General features: G+C 42.8%; 1 protein-coding gene across 5 annotated transcripts in view; it reads right to left on the reverse strand.

Annotated features, from left to right (window-relative positions):
* Positions 1–12,877: 12,877 nt before the first annotated feature.
* KCTD1 (potassium channel tetramerization domain containing 1) overlaps positions 12,878–21,326 on the reverse strand; it is a 67,667-nt gene continuing 59,218 nt past the window's right edge. For all 5 annotated transcript variants that reach the window (XM_041477774.1, XM_041477777.1, XM_041477776.1 and 2 more), the window contains exons 3-5: positions 19,286–19,430; positions 16,715–17,020; positions 12,878–13,839 (exon numbers count right to left, since the gene is read on the reverse strand). In XM_041477774.1, coding sequence (XP_041333708.1) covers positions 13,681–13,839; positions 16,715–17,020; positions 19,286–19,430 — 610 coding nt within the window. In that variant the 3' untranslated portion in view covers positions 12,878–13,680. The remainder of the gene's footprint in view (positions 13,840–16,714; positions 17,021–19,285; positions 19,431–21,326) is intronic.

A 21,326-nucleotide genomic window follows, 5' to 3' on the forward strand; every position in this document is an offset into this window, starting at 1 on the left:
AGGTACCACCATTTCCCTTGGCTTCAGACTTGGTAACTGGTATGAGCAAAGTCTTAAAGTGAAGTGGAGTCAGCCCAAGTGACCACAGACCATGCTGATGGTGGCTGTCTTGTGCCTCCAGCACTTAGCAGCCAGGCAGCTGCATGGCTTGGGAATGCATCTCTTCTCCAGCAGCTCATGAAGAGGTAACTTATTGAGCTTTGCTGCATGTGGGTGCAGTACTGTGATGAGGCCAAGGAATCCTTGCATTCCCAAGGATCTCAGCTCTCATGACAGCCCCCCTTAATATCAATGGCAACTATTGATGGAGTCTTTGGAGAATCAAAGGCTGTAAAGGTTTGCTCTGGTCTCTTCCAATCACTGCCTCCTCTGGGCACAGTCAGGTTCAGCTGAACATCCGACTCAGGCGAGTCATCTTGGGGGAGTTTTGCCTGTACACGAAAGCAAGATCAAGCTAGCGGAGAGCAATTGCTTACACAGGTGTCTAATGCAGACATACCTGAATGAGCTAAGCTATACTTTCATCTTGTGAAATGTTTAATTTTAATCCTGTGTCAATGGGGAAAAAAATTGTGTGAAGTCCTAATAAATAAATTATGCTGCCGAGTGCTCAGATCAGCACATCCTAGCTAGAAGCAGTACAGAAAAAGCCGCCTTCCAGCACTGCAGACTGCTTTAAAACATCCCTTCAAATAGATGTTCTTGCAAGCCAGTGATACCAGCACTGTTGTGTTGGCTTCAGATCATGAAGCACTTGCCATTCTGAGGGTGTGCAACTCTAAGGAAGAAGAAAAATGAGAAATATTTAGTAGTATTTGACAATCAACTTGAGAACTCTTGAAGAACCCTGATTTTTCAAAATCATTGCGCATTTGCTCTCAGACAGCCTGGCTGCTTTCAGGCATACCATGCTGGGCACATGCCAAGGCAACCACTGAAGTTGCAAGTCTGCTTGGAAAATCTAGATGGGAGATTGTGATGGAGGAAACTGTCTGTGCTGCTATTGCTGAAGTTACTGATTTTTACCTCCTCTGTTTTTAAATTACTTTGCAGCATTATTTGCCCTCAAAGAGGCAGCTAGGAATGCAAGGAGAAACTGGGAACTGGAAGCATGTTTTATATTGCTACGGGCAAAAGACTTGATTTTCCTGGGATTTCTTGGATGCTCAGACCCTGGTTAAGTTCCAGGGACAACAACTAGCACAGGCAACTGTTGTGTGTAGGTCAGACACCACCAGTTTCACCAAAGGTGTTGGTCTGTGCCGCAGCAGAATATTTGGAATTGTATTAGGACAGAAGCTGTTTACCATCCACTGATGAAATTTTATGTGTAAAACGTCCCTTTCAATTTGGGCTGAAGCAGACACTTGCCTTGATAGTTATATGAAAAAACCCTTAACTTTGATTTGGGATATTTATAACCAAAACATGCAGAATTATTGCAGCATAAAATCTGCTTCACTGGGTCTTGGTGATATAAAAAAGGAAAAAAAAAAAAAAAAGAGGAAGAAGGTTAATATAATAAAATATAATAAAGAAAAAAAGACAGATGAGTACACAGAACACACTTCAGATCTACAGCACTATGTTGTCCCAGCAATGCCACCAATTCAATTTAAATCCTAAGGAAAAAGCTAATGCTATTGAAGCACTGCAAATTAACAACAGCCCTGGCCTTGTACATCACCCCTTCACAACAACCAGCCCATCAAACACCTTTGCAGCTCCACACGAAGACAGAGTGGAGGAAAACTGAAATGGTTTCTTATCCTCTGCCTGCCAGAGGCAAGTGCCAGCTCTCACTGTTGTAAACTGTAAGGCAAGGCAATCTGCAGTGCTATGGAAAGAAAACAAATACCACAGTAGCAGGCAGGCAGGCAGGCAGAATGAGACAGAGATATTTTTAATTGATGCTAGAGGAACATAAATAGATGAAGCTGGCATTAAGCAGCACAGCCCTTCTTCTCTCTCTGCCAGGTACCCATTTACCCGGGCTCATAACCAAAGGCCAACATGACATCAGAAGCCCTGTGGTGTTTTGCCTTTGGGCAACAGCCGGTAAAACTGGTTTCATCTGGCAGATGAGCATGTGAGCTGAGGTAATTGGTGTGTTCTTTTCTGCCTCAGATTCCTTATCTCGTCCTGAATATTCCCATAACCTCCCTTTTTCCAGCCCCTTTTGTTTCTCAACAAAAAAAAATATTTACATTGAAATAAACAGTGGGAGCCTGTAGATCCCATTGGGAGACATGGGCACCGGGTAACTTCAAGAACAAAGAGCAGTGCAGTGACAGCTGCAGGAAGGATAAGCTGGAAAGGGGGACTTTTCCTACTGGGGCTGTTCCTGAACAGAAGGGGTTGGAACAGACACCATTTGATAAAGGAGCCTCACTCAAAACCAGCTGCCCTTCCATTTTTCTTTCACTCCTGAGGTCAGTTTTGATTCTTTTTCTGAGGTGTTTTGCAACTGCAGAATAAAACCCACCTGAATGTGATCAGAGCACAATGTGGGGATCTTCCTACATGCCAAGGCTGAAAACAACCAGGCCTGCCCATTCCTAGGGCTGTATTAGCAGTGCTTTGGCAGCACAGCCATCCCAGGCTATGCAGAGGTTGGGCAGGCTTCCTGTGGGCATCCCCCACGTCTCTGACTGCTTTGCTCACTTGAAGAGAGCAGGGTCATGGAATAAATCCTGCCAGCAAAACTATATTTTCTAGCATATCACTGAATGTACATCACTGGTGGTTTTGTTAGATTATATATGTGGATGAGTGACTTCAGCCATCGCAGCTGTCATTTAGGGATGGCTACAGCATGTCTGCAGGACACATGCACTCAGAACACTACTGTGGGGCAGCACCACAGCCAGGTAATGTGTGACTGGGTAATCTGGGGGATTGGACAGAGATTTCTGGCTTGTTTGGAACATATGAACCTCTACAAGCTTCCCTTGGAAAGAAGTTGGAAGGCAAAAAAAGGTTCCTTCCTCTGCTGCTGAAGGACTGCCCACCATGCCTAGCAGGGACATGCTGGAGATAAGGTTCCTGCTCTGACACATTGGCTCAAACCTGGTAGGATGCTGCCTCCATCTCTGTAACTTAAGAAAATGTGGCCTGCTTTTCAGAAACCTTGTTCTTTCTACTTATAGGTCCCTTTGGAGCTAGGAGATGCTGGAAGCATGGAGAAGCTTGGGAAATCTAGCAACAGACAAACCCAGACACTTGGGTTTAGCCTCTCACATTTTGAATGTTCTCCCTCTTTTCCTATGGAAATCACTGTGAAACTTCCCACTGAAGTGAAGCTGGATCCCAGTCTGTTAATGCTGACATATTAAGAGGGAGAAGAAAATGCAGAACATAAGATGGAAAAAGAGCCTCCAACCTGCTAAACAAGGCTAAAACACAAATCCAGTGGTTATGTTAAACAGTCCAAATGAAAATTATCCAAATGTACAGGATTATAGGAGAAGAAAGAAAACAGACAACTGGAAAGAGATGATGAAAAATGGGCTAAGGGAGGCGGAAGATATAAAAGGTGGGAAATTAATTGGAAAATCCACCTGGGGATGAGAGAGAGGCCAAAGAAGATGTAGGAGGAGGACACAAGAGTAGGAAGGTTGGTGTGAAACACAGTTGGTTCTGGGTACAGGCACCAATAAGGGGGCTTTGACATCTGGGTCTGAGCCTCACATATGACAGGAAGAAACATGTGGAGGAGTGTGGACACCTCCAGAGAGGCTGGAAAATGTCTGAGCTCTTTGTGGTCTCTATGGAAAAAGACATAGGGGAAAATGTAGCAGGAAAGGAATGGAGGAGGGTCCTGTCTGACCCACTTTACTGGACACGCCCCAGAGATCAAACCTGGAGAGGTGCTGCAGGAGTTCCTGCTTTTTCCTGAGGGGCTTCAGGGTTTTTGGCAGGACTGAGAAGCTCAGGTCAGGGATGTGGTCCAAGCAGTGAGCAGGGCAAACCCAGGTGGTTCCTAAAGAACATCTCCCTGCCCAGACACACCCCCCCGCCACATCCCTCTTTGCACCATCCTCCTGCTGCCAGCTCATGGTCCAGCTCTGGGGGGGCTACCCAAGATCTGAGCAGGAAGCCAAAGGGCTGCAGTCTGTGCTGCCCTACACCCCTACATGACATGTAGATATTTGGGAGCCAGAGGACTGAGGAGACTTCTGACCTTGTCCAGGAGGGTGGCAAGCCTCAGATCCAGCCCCAAAGTGACAGCACACGATGCTCCCTGTCTACCAGGTTTTAAACCAGATCCACACTGATAAAGCTGGGAGCGCTGTTTTGACCACTCCTCCTATCCCTGTCCTCTCACCTGCACTGAGAATATTTTGGCCATGGACATGTCTCCCACTGCTTCTGCCTTTGGTGAAATACTAACCAGCACACCACTTCGGCAAGGAGACAAATGCCTCAGGTTCAGAAAACACATTTTGGACTTTTAAGAAGAGTGAAATGAGGCAGCTGCCCATTGTGGGCAATTAAGCTTAATGTGATATTGAATTCAGCTGTTTAATACACCCAGATGCTCCAGCAGTGAGTGTATAAAAAACCCCCAACTTCAATAAATAATGAAGATGTGAAGAATTTTTTTTCTGTTTGTTTCCTTATTTAATGAAAATGGCAAACTATTTGCTACTGTACATCTGCATCAGTTATTTAACATGACATCTTGCTGTAGTAATAATCCATCAACATCCAGTATTACATATGGATTCATAAAAAGGTTTATGCTTGTGTTGGTGCTTTTGCTGTCTGCCAAACTAATTATATACATTTTACAATAAATTATACATATTGAGCTGAGAACCTGCTGTGCTAATTGCTCACATTTTTACAGGGGAAAAATGTGGTCATGGAGTGCTTTTTTCATTTTAAGCATATTGAGAACATGGCAGAAGAAGATGCTATGTCTTCAGCTTTTCAGAGCTGAAAAATCAATATTTAGCCCTACAATAAGTAAAACAAACAAAAAAATCAGGAAGAGAGAACTTGGGGGAAGCTTTCTCTGGTGTGTTCTTGCCCCTCTGTGTCTTCACTTGATGAGGTATGGAAATACAAACAGAATTTCCGTACTGTGGGTGTCCCATGAAATGAAGACCAAACTTCTACTGTACCAAAAGCTAAGGGCTCCCTGAAATGCCTCCCCAAATCAGGACCCCACAAAGAAAATATGAAGGAGCTCTGCATCTGCCTTTCTTGAAGTCCTTTTGTTTGCTCTTCAGCAACAGTGACATACCATTATGAGATACAGCTTCACTGTACACAGAATTTCTGTGAGTAATACTTTAAATATAGTTTATTACATTAAGCCCAGCACTTGCACCCAATGGCTTTCAAGTCCCGTTAGGACAGAATCCCCATTCTGCTCCCTACTGAAAAAAATGTAAAAGATCTCTCTTGATTGAAAAGAAAGAGAGGACAGAATTAAAACTCCAGACAGTATGACAGTGGCACCAAGTAAAGAGGGCCACATTTCACACTTCATGAGGAACCTTTCACATCACAGTCAGTCCAGTCTTCTTGGAAATGACAGAAAACATACAATGGTTGAGGTTGGAAGGAGCCTTCAGAGATCATCTTGTTCACTCCCACCTGGCACAAGCAGGGTCACCTTGGCCCTGTTGCCAGAATCTGTGTCCAGATGCCTTTTGATCTCCAGGGGACCCAGAGGATTTGGGGAACAAGGAGCTGGGCACCCAGAACCCCTCACTGGCAGCAGCACCTCTCCCAGCCCCAGCAGTGAGTACAGGCACTGCCCTGGGCTGCATCCCCCTCTTGCTGCTGCAGTGTTACAGCTGTAACACTTTTTGGGTGGTTTCTCATCACTGATGCTGCTCTTGCAGCTCTCACTCACACAGCAAGGCCCCATGAGCTGGGGAGGACACCATCACAAAGGCTCCGTGGTCACCAGGGCCAAGCAGCCACCACATCTGCTGTGTGGAGCACCAGCTGAGGCTGGACCAGAGCAGGCTGCTGAGACAAAAATAAAGCCAATCCAAACACTGAGGACAAGTAAATGCCTTAATTTTTTAAGACATGCATTGAAAGGGGTGGTTCATCTTGTATTGCAGCTGTCATCAGGCCAATAAGAAAAGCAAGGAATAAAAGCAAAACCAAAAGACATGGCTAAATCTCTCAAGTTGGGAAAAAAAAAGGTACTTTTTAAATGAAGGCATATCAGCCAAAAAAAAACTCCAAAGATTAAGAGTAACATTTACTACAAATGTGTAGGAACATCCTGATCCTCATCACACTACAGGCCTATATCATGTCTTTGATGGAAGATATTAGAAAAAGACCCATAGCATATACAACAGGGAACAGGAAAGCAGCATTTCCTAAACACTTTAAAAACGTGCATTTTTTTACCCTAGCAAAACAAACTATATGCTGTTCTGATTGATTTATTATCTCAGCATTGCCCTTCGGGCTCAGTGGGTATATTAACATTAAGCAGGTAAGGACTTAAGAATAATTTAAAATAGAGTTTACAGCAGCTGCAGATCTGACTGAATTCTGCTGTGAGATGGCGAAAAAGACAGAAATGGTCTATTAAATTTAGAGAAAAAGACAGTTGTGTAGTGAGAAGAGGCTGAGACTCACTGTGGCCATGAATTCTCTGCCAAGCTGGTACATGAACATCATGGTACAATTGGTTTCTTTTCACAGAGAAGGTCCTTCCTCAGAGCCTGACATTCCTTCCCTCTCCAAAGAGCAATGGAGGATTTTTCCCTTTCACCAAGGAGCACATCAGTCAGGAATGAACTTAAATCCATGAAACATGTTAAACCCACCAAGTTACATGCACTGTATTTGGTTTTCCTTAAACATTGTTTCTTTGTACTTCCTTGCTGGCCTTCAAAGTATGCCAAGTACTCTGCTCATGCAATATCTGGTTTCAGGCAAACCAGCATGGCAGTTTGCCTGAGCTGAGAAAATATGCTTGAAGTCGGCATTCACAGGCAGCCTCAACATCCTAAGGAAAATGCTTTGTTTTTGTAGCCTGAAAGTATGTCACAAACATGAATAGAATTATACACTCGCTCTCCCTCACCCTCAATCCTCTTTACCTGAGGAAAAAATTATACACTTCCAATTACAGGGCCAGTTAAAATCAATACAAAGGTGGGAGAAAACAGATCATTTTTCTTATGGAAGTAACTGTTTTCATTAATTTTTCATTAGTCCTGCTTTTGTTGTGCTATCCATCACTGAAAAAGCTGGTATGCAGTAGATTACATTTAGGTTATCTTACGTGCTTCCAGGATTTAGTAGATATTGCCCGATAAAGCTGCGAGCTTTATGGCTTTAACTTGCATCTATCAATAATGCATCAGAAGAGAATTTTTCTGCAGAACAGCTGTCCCTGATCCAAGCAGCTTTCTTCTGGAATAGCTGCACTGGTTACAGTGGAGATGATAGCACAGCTTTTACTCATCTAAAGGCTGCAACTGTGAGAAAGATGAGCAGATGCTTAAGGAGGGAGATAATCCATGAGGGTTTGAGCCTTAGTTTCCCACTGTTGTAATTTTTATTGTGGAGCATTTGAAGCTGGGAGCTGGCCGTACCTTGCCCCATCTCAACAACCACACCTGAAAAACATTCCTGCCATCCTGGCATGCAGCACAATTTTGTTGTGACCACTGTATGAACAAACAAAGCTCTTTCACAAACTGCACTGGTTCCTTCTCCCATTTTAATACCTGAGTTCTGTGTTAAGGAACATGAACATAAACAGAAAATGCTAGTCTCTCTTGAAGAGCTGAGGCAGAGAAAGGAAATTAAGTAGACCATCAGTTGACTTCACTTAAAACATGTAAGGTAAAGGACATTTTATTTCATTTATTTTTCTCTCACTTTGGAAGGAATTAGAAAAAGAAATCAGAAGGTGCGTCAAGCCTAACATGGCGGTAATGCCAACACTTTAAGCTCATTCAGACATCCCAGCAATGCCTTCTATGTGTTTGAATAGCTTCACATACTCAGCTTAAAAAAATATGTGTCACAGTTCCTCCTTAATTTCCAACTCTTTCTGTACTGCAGGAGGGCTTGTGGAAAAGGACAGCTAAGAGGGACTCCAGATATGCAGTTTGAGACCCAAGTGAGTGACAGTCGAGCTTCTTCAGCCTCCCCAGCTGCAAGGTGAGTTTATTGCTGCCTTCTTCCCTTTAGAGAGATGCTTAATTGAAGGTCTGTACAATGCTTTGAAGAGACCAAGAACTGCATTAAGGCCAAAGTTATTTCTCTCAAGCTGCCCAGGCACAGCAGAAGACAAACAAGCCTCCTGAACTGGAGAAAGCGAGGGAAAGAAATACACAGCTGCTTTTGGTTTTAATGTAAGCCACCCAGAACTGAAATATTTATTCAGAAGCAGCAGGGATTAGTGAAATTATGGCTCCAGATCTTCAGAACAAATATCTATGCTCTGCTTGTTTTGCCTTTTGTTTTTGCAATTTTTTGGCAGTTAATCAAATGAAGTATCAAACATCCACTGGTGAGCCTCACTGAGCCCTCTGGTTTGACCTGAAGCCAGAAAGAATGCAGTACATAAGTTTAGGGGACTTCACCATATGCAGCTTTTGTTTTAAGTCAATGTCACCCTGTCTTTATGACTGCATCCTAATGGTAAGAAGGCAAGGCCAGCCATCCCATGCTTCGCATTTTCCTCAGGAAAATTAATAACAACACTGACAAGCTACATAACAGAAGCCACAAGACCATTTAGGGTTGTAGATGAGATCATTTATCAGTCCAAACTCTAGAGCACAAAGACAAATGTCCCTCTCTCCATCTCTCCTCAGACCAGCAAGCCAGAGCTGTACTCTGAGGACCACAGGACAGGGATCAGTGGTCTGGGCCATGGCACCAACACTCCGTGCTCCCCAAGAAGCACAAACCCAGCCTGCTCATACTAGCAATAGCCTCTCCAGAGATAACTCATGTATATGGGGCTCTAACGAGGCTGAGAGAGAAGAGTGTCATCAACCCATACTTCCTCTGACCTGCAGTGGAAAATACTGTATTTTTAGAAGCAGCAGAGATGATATACTGTTGCTGTGGATGCAATGACACTGACAGCCCATGACCACACTGCACCCCTTCAGCTTCTGACTGGGGTGTGGGGCAAGTTCACCATGAGTATAGAAGGCAGAAAATGGGACCTGGTCCATAATCTCCAACATCACCTGAAAAGTATTACACCCCTATTATTTTAGGGGCACAGGACTCCTATTAGGTCCCTAGTCAAAAAAATGTGAAAAAACCCAAATAAGCAGAAAACCAAAAGAAAAAAAACCCCAAAATAAAACAATCCCAACAACAACAACAACAATCAAACAAACAAAAACAAAACCCCTCCCAAAACAGATTCAAGGAGAAGTGCGTTTTTCTCCATTTGTTGGACAACATTTCCATTTCTGGAACCCTTACTTCTGCAAATAGAAGGTGCTTCAGCAGGCTAGCACTAGGGTTTCCCCACAGCATCAATGTTAACATCCTGGTTACCAGCTAGCAGAGCTAGCTCAGCTTACAAGAGGATGAACTTGTGTACTATGTGCCTGCATTTTTCTTTTTAAGAGGAGTTAGGGCTATGATTTTAGCAGTTTCAGCCTCAAATAGAGGATCCCATATGCTAAGTCAGTTTTGGGGTCTTCAAAAAAACAGATCAATGAGGCAGCAGCCAAAGCCAACACTGGGACCGGGTGCAACATATTGATTTTTGGTGGTGGCGATCCCTCCAGACCCTCAAGAAATAATAAACCATTCAAACTGAAATCTGAGAAAAAGCAACTGGTCTACAGGCCCTAAGGATATCTTGGTTTCACTTCCACTGTAAATAAACCTCAGGCAGCTTGAACGCCAGCATACAAATACCAGTTGTCCATAGAAATAATTCATAATATAGAATTCTGCAGTGAAGAAATGACAGATGGAAAGAAATGTTTTTATTTCTCTGAAAAACTGACCATCGGTCAATAAAAATGCTTTTCTCACCCCCCAAAATCCAACCCTTCCCCCCCTCCCCCCCAACTCACGCAATGGAAACATTAAAGAAAAATTCACTTGACAAGTCATTTGGATGGCAGTAAAAACCCTGTAATTAGTATAGAAATCAATTTTTAAAGCTTGCTGCAAAAAATTATGCTTATGAACAAAATGTTTGACTTCAAATTGAATTTGGTGCCTGTTCAGCATAAAGGAAAATAATTGAATGGGTGGCTCAACTTTCATGTTTTCGGAGTTTACTGAGTTTTCCCCATTGGTTTTCGTTATGCATTTTAGTGGGCATCATAAAACAATGCCTCAATTCGACTTGCTTGTGCCAGTCAAGCACAGAGATGATCAGCTTCCTTCCATGGACATGTGGCAACAAAGAGGAAAATCATTCATTGGGCCAGACTTGCCTGGCTAGTACCTTCCCGAAGACAGAATAAATTTGCAGCACCTATTTATCTGTATGGCTTCTGGAAAAGGAGATTAACCCAGTGACAAAGCAAGACTTCACTTTCTCCAGCACAGAGTAATTTAGCTCAGTCTCCAATGGGACACTTAGTTTTAAGGCTCACCCAAGCACGCCAGGATCCATACTTACATTACACAGCTGTTTGGTGCATTCAGGGGAAGAACTAAGCCCTGGGTCGATGGTTGTTGCAGAAATCCAACATTCACATTACCCAAAGAAAAGGTGAGGACGAAATTCCTCTGCCTGCGTCTCACTGTGGGAAGGGGAGTTGGTGCCATCTGCAATCTCCGCACGCCTGCAGGAGTTCTCCTGGCAGCTGCTTAACCAACTTGCTGAAGTACAACATTGGCAGCTACCACTCACTGCAGTTCTGCCTCTTGTTATTAAATACACTGATGGCATAAAATAGAGTCAACACTTGCTAATAAAAAATTAGATAAATTTAGATGTCAAAATTACTAACCTTCAGAGACAAAATGACAGAAGGTCCTTCTTGGTTCCCCCCACTCCCCCCACATTCCTGCAGAAATTGCTCATTTGTTTGTTGATCAGTTTTTCTAAAGAACATTTTGAAAACACATGGTTATAAACCTCAACTGCAAACAGGATTAATCTCATTTGCTCTCTAAAAATCTACAGCCAGTTTATTCCTGCACACATTTTTCATCAGCCATTACTTTGAATATTCATGACCTCTCACTCCATGACCACATTGTAACTGCAGAGACATTTACATTCAGGGTTTCAGAGTGATTTTTGACTCCATCAACAACAAAAGCAGGCTTGGTGAGAGGGTGCCCAGCCAGCTGAGGATTTGGAAGGAGCACAGTGGTATCTTAAAGGTCATTGACTTGGACAGGTACACACTGAGCAAGCAAAACCACCAGCAGAGCACAACCTGCTGGCTTTGGGAGCCACATATTGGACAGCATCAGAGGCAAAGCTCCTTGCCTGTGCAGAGGCTGCAGGCAGTGTGGGCCCTGCCAGCACTGGGGGGACACTTTTGGGGCTGCTGATGCAGCAGGCTTGCAGTGCCTGCTTGCCAAGGAGCAGGGAAAGGAGCTGCGCTCCCCCCAGCTCCAGCCTGCACAGCAGCCTCTGAGAAATCACATCACCTTGCACTGGCACCCGTGGACTCTCAAACCCATGGGGACCAGCATCTTTTTGGACATCACAAATTTCATCACTTCCAAACGTTTAAATATCTGTTTAAAATATTTATTTCCCTGGATATTAGCTTTCCAACTTCTATGCAGGCTAACAACCAAATTGTGGGCAGTAAGAGCAAGCATTTGTTTATTTTGTAAGAGGACTTCTTGCTGCTAATTGAAAACAAGCATTTTCAATGAGGCAGCTGTTTCAGTACTGTGAATAGACAGATCAGCATCACATTGAAGATCTAATAACCCACTAATGAACCTTAATTTTTAGAGTCCCCTCCCTCACCCATTTTCACATTTCAGTAATTCCAAACCACTGATATGTGTTGCCAGTTATTTAAAGATATCTTCAGACATATTTTAATAAAAACCAGAAAAAAGTAACCTTTTTTTTTTTTTTTAGTTAAGACTATATTGGAAACCTTTTTACATGTATCTAACAGTTTCTTTTTTTTCTTTTCTTAAATAAATAGCAAAGTGTCACTAAAATGAATGGAATACCAGCATCATTGCATTGATAGAAATTTCCATCCTAGGACGAACACACAGTCATCTTCTGTAACAGTGCATAAAAAGAGACTTTGGAGGAAAGGTGGTGATTGCTGGTGCATCAACCCGTGAGTGGTCCGTGCAGTGGCATCAGGATGTGGTGCCTCTGCAAAATCTCACAGGCCTGGAGCCCGTGCCTGCAGAGGCGGCCTCAGTGAGACTCTGCAAGAGAGCAGCTCGCAGGACTTCTAATGCAGAACGTGGAATTACTGCCTGCTACCAAGGGACACGCAGCCAGCTGATGATAACACAAGGGGCTGGCCATGTCACTCTCTAGACAGAAGAACAATGGCTTGAAACAAGGGAAATGAGCAACCTGAAATGCAAACAGGCTGACTAACACTCAGCTTGGAGACTCAAAGCTACCAGCTCCTTAATCAAGAGGGAATGATGCAAGGATTCACTGCTACACTGAAGGTTACAGAACCAGGTGTCATTTTTTGATGGGTTTCCCTGGGCTGAGCTGGTGCTATTTTCACGTCTGACCAACAGTTTTTCTTCCAAACAGGACAGTGCTGGAGGAACAGCAGCCATGTGCACCACACCAGTAGATCCCTCAACAGCCTCTGCTGCCTTAAACTCACTCCAGCCTGTGCAGGCAGCTCTGCCTGCCCACTGCCTTGCCCCTCTACATGCTGGAGTGCAGTGCAATCCCACCTCTCTGCTTCTGTTTGCTTAAACCAGACCCTTGTTATTTTAAACAGGAGTTTATTGTATTTAATACATTATAAAATTTGAAAAAATTGTAGGAAAGCAGCAGATTCAAACCAGAGCATCTCTACCAAATATTAATTATTCTGGCCCCCTTTGAAAAACACAAAACAAAACAACAAAAAAACTCATTCAAAAGAAAAGTTAACCGTTCACATCTGTGAGGGCTGACAAAAAGTGTGCGACTTCTGTACAAACTACATTTAAAATTTCAGCTTTCCAATGCAATGGATGGTCGTCTCCTGAACACCCGCCCATCCACCTCTAAAAAAGACAGACATAAACCTCCATATGCAAATAAAGTTGAGTCAAGGTGTGTACACATTAAAAAGTGGATGGCTGTTTGGCAATGAAAATGGGTGAAGAACAGTCCATGAATCCCCCCCTGGCAATGGCTTGTACACCGTTAAGTGGGCCCAGGAAGGGCCTGGGACACTTAATGGCCATCACAGCACCAACCTCATCTACCACATTTTGTCATTGCATTTCCTACCCTTTGACATATACATACATATATATATGTACAGACATACATATACATACATATTTTGTGTGTGTGTGTGTGTTTTCTTTTATACCTTGAGGTTATTATTATCATTACTATTCCAAGTGTTCCCATATGAATTCAGGTGTGGTCTCTATATTTGATATAAATGTGTCTTTTATTCAATTTTAGTTCCAGGACTTGTTTGGAGTCCAAACTGCACATGAAATGTCCCCCTTTTTGTTTTTCCTCTTTGTTTTCCTTTTTTTTTTTTTTTTGCATAAAGAAACATGTCCATTTTAGTCCAGAGGCTCTTGCTTTATTCGAATGACAGAGGGTGCACGAGATGTCCTTCTGAGTTCTCGTCTCAGTACGTATTCACTGAATTGGGAAGAGTCCACCCCACCTCCACATGAGCCAACAATCTCAAACCCTCTTTGCTGTAACCTCTCAAGTACCTGCAAAAAAGAGGAAACAAACACCAAGGTATAAGTAAATTAACAGACTATTTGCTGTCCAATGATAATAACTGCTGTTTTCAAAGAGATTCAGCTAGGGGGAAAAAAAGTGGTTACATAGCTTAACTGTACTGGATTGATTTCTGCTGACTATGGCCACTGAGCAGTGAAAAAGAAAAAATGAAGAAAAATTTATTTTATTTTCTTAATACTGCCAACAAACCCAGTCTTCTTCTGGCCACAGAAACATGAGTAGAAAAACACATTCTCTACCTCACAGAATTTACAACACAAAAGAGCAAATACACGATTGCACAGCAGATGCTGAGCAAACACCACAACTAAAAGGTGACAGTGTAGATAACAACAGTCCTAATTTCAGAAAACCTACCATGATATTTAGTAAAGACTTAAAAACAAACTCTCTGTTACTTTTGTCACCATCTTCACCTGTTCTGGGCTTCCTTTGCCTCACCTGTGAAGGAGACTTCCTGGGATTTACCAGGGTCAGCCTGACAGCTGCCAAACACAAGGAAGGGGCTGATGCTCCTGGACCCCAGAGGATGTGGGACCCTCTATTCAGCATGACCAGACCTCACAAGGGTTGTGCTGGAATCTGGTGCCTACCATGGCTTTCCCAGCTGTTTCAGCAGTTCTCAAACTGGCTTGCATGCATGCTGGACAACACTGGCAAGCAGAATGGCAGAAGACTGCAAAGGACTAGGGCAGGGGAAGAAGCAAGCTGGGGTTTAAAAATGCTTCAAAGAAGACATGCCACACCTTTATAAAAAATGCTTCAGGTTGGCAAATGTCTTTCCAAAGTACTTGAGCATGGCTAATTGCACAGCAGTCACATAAAAAGGAAGGGATAGGAAAAGAGACTTGGAAACAGTGATCAAAACACATTTGATCTTTAGCTTTTAACAATATATGCCAAAATCCCCTGCCCCTGCCCAAATGTGTCAGTGCAAGCCACTGGAAAAAAGGAGAACTTGGGTCCTGAGAAAAAATGTGGTGGAAGCAACTCTGGAACCTAGCTCAGCCCTGGACAATCAATTTGATCTGTACCTCACCATTCAGGTCTATTGGTGGTCCTTGTCCTGTCTCCCATTTTTATTAGTACTGGGATATACTTATGTCCTCCCATTGTCAATGTGGGATCATTACACAAGCCTGTACATATTTTACCACTCTGACTGTATATATTTTGAAGCCTGTACATATTTTGCCACTCTGACTCAGGTTTTTCACATCAGTAAATATACTTTGTAATTCTTATTTGTGCAACAAAAATGTAAGCATCAGAATAAGTAACAAAGTGCTGAAGGATACAACTGCCTTGATAATTATCCTATGATATAGATAAGCAGCTATCCTTGAAACTTCTTTTCAGTTGTAATCTGACATCTAAGGCTATCCTAAATTTGCATTAATCTCTAGGACAAAACAATTCTGATGTTTCAACATGACAGCCAAGGCCAGTAAGAGACAACTGTCCAAGCATAACATGGTCTAAATAGGTCTACTAGATCCTTGTGTTAAGCACTAGCATGAGTGCAGTGCCTGGCCAGCCTTCAGAGTGTGCTCCAGTGCCCAGCTTGCTTCATCTGGAGAAAAAGAGGCTCAGGGGTGACCTTCTCAAACTACCTGGAAGGAGGCTATAGCAAGGTGGGTGTCAGGCTCTTCTACCAGGAAACCAGCAACAGGTCAAGAGGAAATGGCCTCAAGATGCACCAGGGGACATTCAGGTTGGGTTGGACATCAGAAAGAATTTCTTCACTATCAGGGTGGTTCAGCATTGGAATGGATTACCCAGGGCAGTGGTGGAGTCACCATCCCTGGAAATATTCAAGAAATGACTGGATGTGGCACTTAGTGCTGTGGTTTAGTTGATGTGGTGGTGTTTGATCAAAGGCTGAACTTGTTGATCTTGGAGATCTTTTCCAACCTTAATGACTGTGATTCTCTACCTGGACAGTGGGACCTGGCAGATGAAAATATGCCAAGTTCAGCTTGCAAGCCTGTTCTGTAAAAGAACTCACCCATAAGCCTGCAGCATTTAGGAGATGTGTTTAAATCAAACAGCATTGATTGTGCCATTGATGATTTCACATGGGAAGTGCTGGCTATACAGGATGTGCTAACTAGGGGCAGGCAGGTGTCTGAGGCTGGCTGCTTTTAACCAGCAAAGGATAAAAACATAACACTAACACTGAAGTTGATTACAATTATTCCAGGAATTACCTGCATTTGTCTCCCAGATCTTTTCTTATCCATTTCATAATATCTACTGATTTTAGACATTGCTACATTGCATAACTGAATACTTTGGGTTGAAAGGAACTTTTAAAGATCATCAAGTTCAAACCCTCTGCAATGAGCAGGGACATCTTTAACTAAATCAGGCTGCTCAGAGCCCTGTCCAGCCTGACCCTTGAATATGTCCATGGATGGCGCATCCACCACCTCCCTGGGCAACCTGTTCCAGTGTTTCACCACCCTCAATGAAAAGTTTTCCTCCTTTTATCTAGTAAAAATCAACCCTATTTTAGTTTAAATCATTATCCCATGTCCTATCAATTGCAACAGGCCTCTACTATGCTATAAAAAATCAGGAAAAAACACTGGAAGTGAAAGTGAAGGGTTTTCTCTATGACCACAGAAAATTCTAACACTACTGTAGTTTGTTTGCAAAGAGATTTGGTGATACATGAATTAAATGGAGAAAGACAACTCAACACACAGAAGTAAGTAACTTGCTTAAAGCCTCCAGCTGATTCTGCTCACCAAAACACTCCAGTGACATGGAACAGGGTCAGCCCACTGGCACCTGGCCAGCAGCCCCCTTTCAAAAACTGCACGTGTGACGTCCTACCTGAACTGAGTTGAGGTGACAGTATCCGTTCAGCGGGAATCGGATGACATGTGTAGAGTCGTGGTTCCAGCCGGCGTTGACAGAATTACACATCACATCCCCGATCTCCGGGAACACCTCCTCTATCAATGACTTATCTCCACTCAGGGTAATCCTCTCGCCGAGATCTGGGGCAACTCGCACCACCAGGCACTCGCAAGACTTTGAGAAGCGGCCACTCTCCCGGTCCTGTTTCCACCGTTCCATCTCTCCTAGCATGGGCTGAAGCTGGAAATACTTTGCTTCTTCATATAACAAGCTGTAGTCCTGAAAGACACACACGTTACTGTGCACAATTAAGAGAGGCATTGCTAATGTGGTGCTTAAGGTAGATGGATATTCAGGCTGATGCTGCTCTAGGTCTGGAACCCTTCGGACAGAGCTCCTAATGACTGTGTAGGAAGGTGTAATAAAGCAACAGTGCAAGCAAAAAATAACCAACAGCCACTTGGAACACAATGGGTATAGCAGCACTTGCAAGAGTAGGGAAAGGCTATGCTTGCTCAACTCCCGTCTCCAAAAAAAAAAAAAAAAAAAAAATCCCACTTTTCCCCATATTTCAGCCCCACAGTGATGTCATATAATAATGATCTCATTGAACAGATGGAACAGAATTCAATCAGGATTCAGAAAATTCATCACTAGGATCCATTGTGTCTTACAGCAATACTAGCAGGCATTATAACAGGTATAAGAATGTAAATGAGGAAGCCTGCAATGTTTGTTAGTGTAAAATGATTCAGATATTTGCATAATGTCTGCACATATTAGTGCATTTTAAAAATTAAGTATTTTTTAATACTTCCCTATTTTGCCACTAGTATTGTTTACTACATCATCTCAAATGCCAGAGCAGAGGGAAGGCATTTCTAGGCATAGCCACTGCAGAAGTAATTTAGAACTGATGATGTGGAGTCTGCCTACTGCCATTTTTTATATTTAAAATAAATTTTTTAAAATCTTGTTTTTCTAGATGTAAGAGCATAAAACCATTTGGAAAATATTTATACAGAGAAAAGAGATACATGAGAATTAGGGATGAAAGAGAAACAGAATGACAAGAGAAGCCTGCTAACAGTAAATATGGTCCTGAATTTGAACTAGAAACCAAATACTTGATGAGGACACCTAAATCATGTTAAAAATACTGCTTACATTTATTGTGTAACAAAAATGTAATGTAACCTATGTATTTCTAAGAAACAAGAAACACTGTTCATTTTAATCACTGGTTTTTTTGTACACCTTAAAGTATAACTGGGAAGGACACCCCTTTGAACTTGGCAGGAATTACATTTTTAATTTCAACACAGCTACAGTATATTTATGTGTTTAAAAAGCTCGACATACGTAATTTCTTAATATTGCATGAAAGGTACCTTTTCCTTTTTCTGTATTTCTGATGACCTGCAGGAGAAGTGCAAGAGCAGCACAAAGCCATGCTAAGGCTTCAACAGAAGGAAATTATGCTTATCTTCATCAAATTCCCACATTATTTTGCTTCAAATTCCCACATTATTCAGGGAGATCTGCCCTTGTCACTATGGGAGCAGCAAGGATGTGTCTACAGCAGATGATTCAAAGGCTGCTGAAATACAGCTCTTGAACTCAGCCTCACACCTGTGATGCCCGAACGCCTGTCTCAGCTGCAAGGGGAAAAGGACTGCATAGCAGTGTGAACTGCTGCATCCCCGCCTCATCACCTCTCCTGTTCAATCCCAATTGCTGCATTTCCTGCAGTGAACCAGGTGCACTGATCTGTGATCATTAAGTGAAGGTAAGGATCTGTTCTGACTAAAGACACCACATATAAAACCTCATACCTACTAGCAGATAAACATCACATGGATTCTGAAGCTCTGCCTCTGTATTGTTTGTCTGACATTGAACTAGCATTAATTCAATTTGTTACTAAAAACTAAAAACAAAAAAGTAGCCTCCTTATTAAAGTTTAAATAATAAACATAGAACTATTCATTCCTGACTTCTCTAAAACTCCAAAATTAAACTTGCAGTATGCATTCAAGAGTCTGAGGGAGAAAAGATTCTATGGCTTAATGCCCAAATATTACCATGTGTGCAGTTTAAGTTTATTTTGTCAATATTGTGATTCACACACCATTTTCTGAATTTCAGTGTGGGAGTGAAAACTGGAGCTGCTACAATCACTGGGGAAGCATAAAAATGCATGAGAAGACAAGTAATCAGCAAAGCTCATGAGCAGTCAGTTGCAGATTGTAACATCACTTCTGTTTCCATGAGTATGGTACAACATTTCATTTCCCTGGCTCAAATCTGGCAAGGTTGCTTTATTACCACTATAGCCAGGAGGGGAAAGTTTAATATTGATGCCACTCTAGGAAAGGAAGACACCACTGTAGCAACCCCATTCTTACTTTTGCCATGTACCTGAAATCAAACACCATACCCTGCAAGTCCACCTTCCCTATTCAGGGCTCTGTTTTGACTACACACCAGGATACTTGCTTTACCAAAGTACATGCAAAACACCCAAGTCCCTTGAAATCTCACCTTGAAATCATCAGGAATGAGGAGTTTTGATGTCCTTAAGAAATTCAAGATATATCTGAACATCTGCCCATCTCTGTCGATGAAATAATGCTGCTTGAGACTGTCGAGGACAATGGGCTCCGTGCCATCGAAAAGCCGGCCAATTCTGGAGAGGAAACAAGAGACAAGCAGCACAGTCAGACCAAGCTCAGCTCAAGAACTGCTCAAATACCCAGCACTACAAAATCTTCCCATGCAAACTTCACTGAAGCAGCTCTGTGGCTTTGTTTCATTAGAAAAGGGCTGGTTTCAAACCACTGTGTAAGCCACATATATTCCAGCATGGCCTCACTGAGTTCCAAGCAGCAGAGCTGGAGAGGTGGAAGGGAAGAAGCCAGGCCAGCAGTCTCTCCCACCCACCTCACTGCCCCAGTCTGTATCTCATAAGATACAACCCCTCAATTATTTTGGACACCTCTTTTGATAGTCCCCTTCAGCACAGCCCATCCCCTCTAGATGCTCCAACACCCTGGACTGACTCATTCTGCTTTATAGAGCATGACATAGGGAACTTGATTTAGTTTGGAAGCTGTACCTGAGAAGTAGTTTTGTTTGGTTCTTTGCTTTATTTTCAATTGTTTTTTAAACCCAGGTCACTTTTTGGATACCATTTACTGCAACCAACACTAGGGCAGGCACAGCTAAGGTGAGGGGCAGCACACTGTGGTAATATAAAGATGGGGGAATATAACAGAGTTGATAACATTTCAGTGTGAGGTAATGCTTTAATGTAATACCTTCTTGTGGCAGGTATCAAGCAGAACACTCAAATAATAGAGAAAAATGTCTCAGCTTTTAGACACCACCCACTGACCACCAGAACCACGCAGCCACCTAGAGAGCCTCCGCTTGGCAACAGGTCTTGCAACATCAACCACTGAGTACACATACATTTCTGGATGTGGGCCTCCCAAACCAGCTTTAGTTAGAGCAATAGGAAGGGCTGAAAAAGCCAAACAAAACCCTCAGTGTAACACCAAATAAATGTTTTGTCACTGCACTGAGGCATTTGCAAAACACTCCTGAGTCACTGGTGGTTTCCCAATGAAATGAGCAGGAGTGATTGGCAGGTCTGATTTTGTGTGCCTGTCCATATGTCTGTACGCGCAATGTGGAAGCACTTTTTGACTACAAACAGTCATGGCACACTGTTTTTGTTTTAAAAGCAGTGAATAAACAATGAACCCCCACTACCAGCAATAAAAAAAAAGCCACCGAATACTCAGAGGTGATCAGCCCTCCTGGCTGCACAAAGCACCCCAGGCTGAGATGCCCCATCCACTGGCCAGAAGAAGGGGATGTCCAGAAGGCGTTCAAGAGGCAAAAGACAGAAGTGGTTCCCAAAGAGGGGGAGGCAGCAGGGCTTGCAGCAGGGTCTCAAGGAACTGCAGAGGGCAGGGCTCCAGGTGACCATACACTGTGTTGCATCAACAGCCAAATATCCTCCCTTTGAAAATGGCACAGGCAACCCAAATTGAGTTTGGATGTCTGTGCCTGGAGCAGGTCTATATATAAGTTGTGAACAGAATACAAATTTCATCTATAGTTTCTCACCAGCTGGGAGGAGACCAGAAAAGAAATAAAACTCCATTAACCCCAGCTACAATTCTGTAATAAATGCATGAATCAATTCACATTGCTTGAAATCTGTAACATATAAGGAATTAAATATATTTTGCATCATGAGCAGGTACAGAACTTTTTTTTTTTCAAAGCCATCCCTTGAACTATTCAAGCTTTCTTCCTCAAAGACTTGTTACTGCCTGCCCTGCTGCTCAAAATTTGAGCTGCGACACCCCATATAACACAGGCTCCTGTTCACGTGGTGTATGAGCCACATTTTATGTCTAATATGGAAGTACTCAGCATTTAGAATTAATTTTCCCTTATACTCAAGCATGTCATCTTCAAATTTATCATGGAATTCACACACAAAACATGTATTTGGCCAAGTCAGTCATTACTGAAATGTATAATTGTAATTGGTTTCTGCAGCATTTTC

Source organism: Pyrgilauda ruficollis, unplaced genomic scaffold (assembly GCF_017590135.1).
Source record: "Pyrgilauda ruficollis isolate IOZ18807 unplaced genomic scaffold, ASM1759013v1 scaffold41, whole genome shotgun sequence".
Taxonomy (NCBI): Eukaryota; Metazoa; Chordata; class Aves; order Passeriformes; family Passeridae; genus Pyrgilauda; species Pyrgilauda ruficollis.